This window comes from Clupea harengus, unplaced genomic scaffold, assembly GCF_900700415.2.
Source record: "Clupea harengus unplaced genomic scaffold, Ch_v2.0.2, whole genome shotgun sequence".
NCBI lineage: Eukaryota > Metazoa > Chordata > Actinopteri > Clupeiformes > Clupeidae > Clupea > Clupea harengus.
Window position 1 is genome coordinate 69,108 of NW_024879730.1, and position 5,950 is coordinate 75,057.

At 39.1% G+C, this 5,950-nt stretch overlaps 1 protein-coding gene across 2 annotated transcripts; it reads left to right on the plus strand.

Moving 5' to 3' along the window:
* Positions 1 to 323: 323 nt before the first annotated feature.
* On the plus strand, positions 324 to 5,694 carry LOC122130096. 2 transcript variants are annotated; one of them, XM_042704779.1, is made up of 10 exons: positions 324 to 371; positions 1,313 to 1,373; positions 1,463 to 1,660; positions 1,763 to 1,933; positions 2,447 to 2,614; positions 2,717 to 2,887; positions 3,597 to 3,659; positions 3,757 to 3,834; positions 4,203 to 4,331; positions 4,870 to 5,694. In XM_042704779.1, exons 2-10 carry the CDS (start codon positions 1,319 to 1,321, stop codon positions 5,148 to 5,150), a joined length of 1,314 nt encoding a protein of 437 aa, XP_042560713.1. In that variant the 5' UTR covers positions 324 to 371; positions 1,313 to 1,318; the 3' UTR covers positions 5,151 to 5,694. The 2 variants fall into 2 exon arrangements, with proteins under 2 accessions (XP_042560713.1, XP_042560714.1); XM_042704780.1 differs by lacking the exon at positions 1,313 to 1,373.
* The last annotated feature ends 256 nt before the right edge of the window (positions 5,695 to 5,950 follow it).

The following is a 5,950-nucleotide window of genomic DNA, read 5'->3' on the forward strand; positions in this document are numbered from 1 at the left end:
ATAGATATATATATCTATATATGTATATAGCAAGGTGACCTATATAGCTGCCATCGACTTCAGTTAATGCTACCTAGCTTTATATTAATTTACCAACATTAACTGACTCCTTGAGGGGAGAATATCGGGTCAAATATTGTGGTTTCTTCTTTTTATTTAGGATTTTTACTCATTTCTTTACAACTTGAATACAAACACATTTCGTCTGTAATAAAGGGAAGACACTAAAAAAAAGTGTAAAAAATAAATAATAATAATCGCATGGTAAATCGCCAATCGTCATGACGTAGCAAGAACACCGTTTCACCACAAGTCCAGCGGAAGACGGTGAGTAGCCTACAAACGTATCCAGCCGAGGATATTTGTGATGAGTAAGTTATATTCGTTTGACTAGCTCTTGCAATAAATGCTGTTGATTAACTTATAGGAAGTCAAACACATGTCATATTATGCTCGGAGTTCTGAGTTTAGGCTATTAGATTCAACTCTGCACGGGGATTTTTAATCATATAGCTAAATTACTTCGTGTCGCTAAGACTAGGCTATTATACAGTAAAATACATATCATGCTCAGAGTTAATTTTATTAGGCTACATACGTCGGTGTTTGGAGTTTGTTGTCTGCGCAGAAATTAGTATTAGGCTCCTGTAAAGAACGCCAGCATTGTTCACAGTCATAGGTCCGTTCAGTGAAACCACACGCACTTTCTGCTAATGCTAACTCACCTATTTGAAGCTAACACCTATGTTTACAAGGTTCAGAGTTTAAAAGCCTTATTCCAAAATCCTTACAATGTTTTTTTGTACAAAGTATGAGCACCTCTGAAAGTAAGTTATTGTAAGGGTTTATTTAATTAAAAAAAGTTTTTTCCTTTTACTTTCATGTTATTATTGCTGAGGTCTTCTAGAATATAATAATAATAATAATAATAATAAAACTTTATTTATACAGCACCTTTCATGCAAAAGAATGCAGCTCAAAGTGCTTTACAGCAAATACATAATATGCACAAAGAAATGAAATGCACATAAAAATAGACATCAAAGAAACATAACTCAGATATAGTGCAAAACAAATTATAATAATAATAATAATAATTATAATTCAAATTATAAAATGTTATACATAAAATGCATATCATAAGATAGAAAATAAAACTGCAGATATATATTTAATCTAACCCCTTAATATCACAAGTAAAATAATCATTCATGCCAGTCAAAAACAGGCCTTAGAGTCCAGAGTGTTAAAGTGTACAAGTTCACTTAAGGTCTAACCTAGGTCAAACTGATCATATTGGTCTGGATTGGAGACAGGAATGGAAGGCAGAAAATCAACACAAAAAAGGAAACACTTGGAGCCTCCAGCAGAAGGTGTGTAACAAATGCAATATGTGCAGACTGTGCTACATCCGTCTTTATGTCTATAAGACTAAAACATTTCTGTATTTGAACCCATGTAGACTCTGACAGCTCCCTGCATGAGAGCAGCTGCGGCCAGGCATCATCTACTGGGGGAGCCTGCGACATCTGCGGCGGAGCCCAAACCCTCCAGTCCGGCCATGCATCTTTCAAGGGCCAGTTTTTCTGCCACCTGGAAGACGGCCCTGGAGGAAGGACGGCTTATCAGTGGCTGCTGGAGCAGCGGTATCTAGACCAGGGTAAGATTCCAAAAATGACGGAATGGAACCTGAAAAAGAGGTGGGAGAGATCAGTCTTTATGTCTATAAGACAAAACAAATTCTGTATTTGAACCCATGTAGACTCTGACAGCTCCCTGAACGTGAGCAGCACCTGCGACATCTGCGGCAGACCCCAAACCTTCTGGTACGGCCATGCATCTTTCAAGGGACAGTTTTTCTGCGCCCTGGAAGTCGGCCCTGGAGGAAGGACGGCGGAGCAGTGGCTGCTGGAGCAGCGGGGTCCAGACCTGGGTAAGATTCCCAGAATGACGGTGTTAGTGCCATTTTCCATATTGTTATCCAGATTTAGATATTATACTATTTAAATTGATATTCAGTGATTGTTCATTATAGTGATTGCATAATTGTATTTATAGTTCTCATTTCAGTTTAGAATATGTTTAGTGCACATGCATTGCATTGCTTGGAATAATCAGAGGTGAGCTGTGACGTAGTGAGCTCGCGCATTTATGTATCAACTGTCAGATTTGACGTATCAACGGTCAGATTGGTTTCATTGTTTCAGAATTCAGTAAAAGACGGGGCGAACACAGTTTTTCTACCGTTGTTGAAACACATTACACGCGTAGACTCGTTCTTTCCGTCCAAGAGTGGTTAAATGAATAATTATGTTAAGAAATATTTACTGATAACAAGAAAGGAACTTTAGCCACTACAGACGGAATGCAACCTGAAAAAGAAGTGGGAGAGTTCAGTCTTTATGTCTATAAGACAAAAAATAAATCTGTATTTGAACTCATGTAGACTCTGCCAGCTCCCTGTACATGAACAGCACCTGCGACCACTGCGGCAGAGACCAAACCCTCCAGTATGGCCATGAATTCAAGTGCCAGTTTTTCTGCCACCTGGAAGACGGCCCTGGAGGAAGGACGGCTTATCAGTGGCTGCTGGAGCAGCGGGATCCAGACCTGGGTAAGATTCCAAGAATGACGGAATGGAACCTGAAAAAGAAGTGGGAGAGATCAGTCTTTATGTCTACAGGATTAAAACAATTCTGTATTTGAACCCATGTAGACTCTGACAGCTCCCTGAACGTGAGCCTCACCTGCGACATCTGCGGCAGAGCCCAAACCTTCCGGTACGGCCATGCATCTTTCAAGGGACAGTTTTTCTGCCACCTGGAAGACGGCCCTGGAGGAAGGACGGCTTATCAGTGGCTGCTGGGCCAGCGGGGTCAAGACCTGGGTAAGATTCCAAGAATGACGGAATGGAACCTGAAAAAGAGGTGGGAGAGATGAGTTTTTATGTCTATAGACGGCCACTCAGGCTGGGTTAGAGTGCATCAAAACCCAACTGGACAAGCTGGAGACTGGGAATACAGGTAGGACATGCAGTATTTCCACAGAGAGACAAGGAATCTGTTTCTTCCTCCTAAGAGTCAAAGATTGTATTGTTTTATACCCAGAAGAAAACAACATGCCTTAGGTGAACAGGTACTGCGCTGCCTTTTTCAATTCTATTCAAATGTGTCAAATGTACTTAGTTCAGCTGAATATGAATTTTATTTTTAACATCAGAACTGAAGTCAAGGCTGTCTGAGCACAATATGTATATGTTTAGAAATGTCAGTTTCAATATAAATTTTAAATATAAACTTTAATTTAAATGTGACAGGAATATCGCTCTGGATGTTTTACAGTACACATATATTTAGGTCCAAGCCTTCATATGACAGACCACAGTTTCAACACACATGAACCCAGAACATCCCCCAAAAATCACCCAGGAAGCCCAAGACATTTACGTGTATTAAGATATATTCAGAATATATTTACATGAATCTATGTTTTATTCCCAGACACAAACATGCCTTAGGTGCATAGGTACGGCACTAGTCAGAAGTGTCCGATGTAAGTAGTTCAGCTGAATATGAATTTTATTTCTAACATCACAGAACTGAGGTCAAGGCTGACTGAATGTGAGCGTGTGGTGGAGAATCCAAAGGCAGACAATTCAGGTACTGTTGTAATTTTACACTCTGTAAACCATCAAAGTGAGATTCAAGAATTGCTGAGATATTTTTTTGTTTTTAAAAAAAAAAATTATTTTCACAGCACTCAAGGCAGAGTTGATGAATGCTAAAGACAGACTAACAACCAGTGAGAAGGAAATCGAGAGTCTAAAGAATTCAGGTAATTATTCATAAAAAGGAATGCATGTAGTTATTTACCATGCTATTACATGACTTCATAAGGAGGAATGCATGTAGTTATTTACAATGCTATTACATGACTTCATAAGGAGGAATGCATGTAGTTATTTACAATCCTATTACATGACTTCATAAGGAGGAATGCATGTAGTTATTTACCATGCTATGACTACCTTTGACATTCAATTATGCATGGAAATCCATGGCACAGTTGTGCATGTGACTAAGAGGGAGAGATATTGTCCTTAAGTAGGCTACTCTTTCCTTCCAGAAAGAATTGAATTGAATTTTATTTAACTGAATTGAAAGTAAACCTGTCAGTAAACTAGTGATGTTGGTCTTCTACAGAACAACCCAATGTTGCGTTTTCAGTAACTTTGACAGGCTCTGGATTCATGGGCCCAGTTTCTGTTGACGCCATCTTGGTTTATACCAAAGTCATCACCAATGTGGGACAGGCCTACGATCCTATCACAGGTATTCTTTGCACATTGTGGAGACTGAATGGATTTTACACAGACTGAACTATGAGATGTGGTCATTGAATTTAATTTCACTTCATCGTAGGTCACAAGTGAACTGTGTGATCTGTGTGAACATATGTGGGGACTTGAGTCTGCCATTTTTTCACTGTACGTGATGTCACCGTGTGTAGTTGTGCATGATTGCGTAAATTATTAATACATCCACTTAAAGGTTCAGTCCGCGATTCTAATCCCAGACACTTTTTGTCAAATTCAGTGAATTTGCCCTCCACTCTTCTCTAGCCGTCCGTTTAGTGTTTGCACTCAGAAACACTCTGGTGTTCACACACAGTCCTGGCTCTGTAAATAGGAAACAAACATGGTGGCTCGGACCCGAGCCATCAACAATCTAATCAATACTGTGCCTCAGAAGCCCGGGAGGGAGGGGTTTAATTTGATTGGCTGTGTACTATAAATGAATGTATAGTTCTACAGAGCTACTATACTTAAAGCACTTGGCACATCTGTTTCTTGATTACTCCTCAATACAGGCTTCTTCACAGCGCCAGCGAGGGGAGTCTATTACTTCAGATTTACCGCTAGGCGCGTTCTTGGCTCTCGCTTTATGGGGATACGGCTGTGTAAGAATTGGCAGGTCATGTTTGTGCAGGAGCATCACAATGATGGCCTGCGCGACTACCTCTCGAGTGGTGCCTCTCTGAAGCTGGAGGTGGGAGATAAGGTGAACATGCGTCTGCCTGCTGGCTACAGGATCTATAATGACTTGGATAATCACAACACCTTCACTGGCCTCCTTCGGTTTACCCTGTGAGGAGAGTTATGATGGTCACCATGGTAGGACAAGTCACTGTTGTTGTTGGTGACAGAAATGGTTGACATTATATTGCAGAAAAAAGTCACTAAATCACTAAATAATGACTAAATGAGTGCTAAGGAACTTAGAATATATATATATTTTTTTTTGCCATATTCAGATGTCGTTCAACCTTGTTTTTCCATGCAAAGTAATGCACAGTTTTAGATTAAATCTATTACCTGAAACTCTTTGAATGTAATATAAACACGAATGACTTGATGTATGGGTTCTTGTTTATGGAAATATACATTGTTAACTTTTTCTTTTTCTACTGTTACAAAGTACACTTTGAAACTTCTTCACTACTTGTTATATGATGCATAGACTGAAAATTACCTCTAGTTCAGACTTTATTTTACCACTGGAACTAGGTATATGTGCTATACATGTGCATGTGTTATGGGTCCTAGATTTCTATTCTGAACCTCTTGTTACTGATTCACTGTGAACATCTTTTGGGGCCAATCAATTTATCATTTAATTGAGTTTCTAAACAGGTCCTTCTTTTTTTCCCATCTCTGTCCAACCATCCACTGCCGTTGTCCCAGAGCTGAAGAAATGTAGCATGATAATTACAAAATCTTCCCTTTTATTACAATAATTCAAAAATAAACGAAATATACTAAATCAAAAATATGGGGCGTTTCATTATTTAAGTATGATATAAAATAACTTTTATAGACATAGAAAGGCATCACAGAACTGAAGTCAAGGCTGACTGAGCATAATATTTACATGCTTAGAAATGTCAGTTT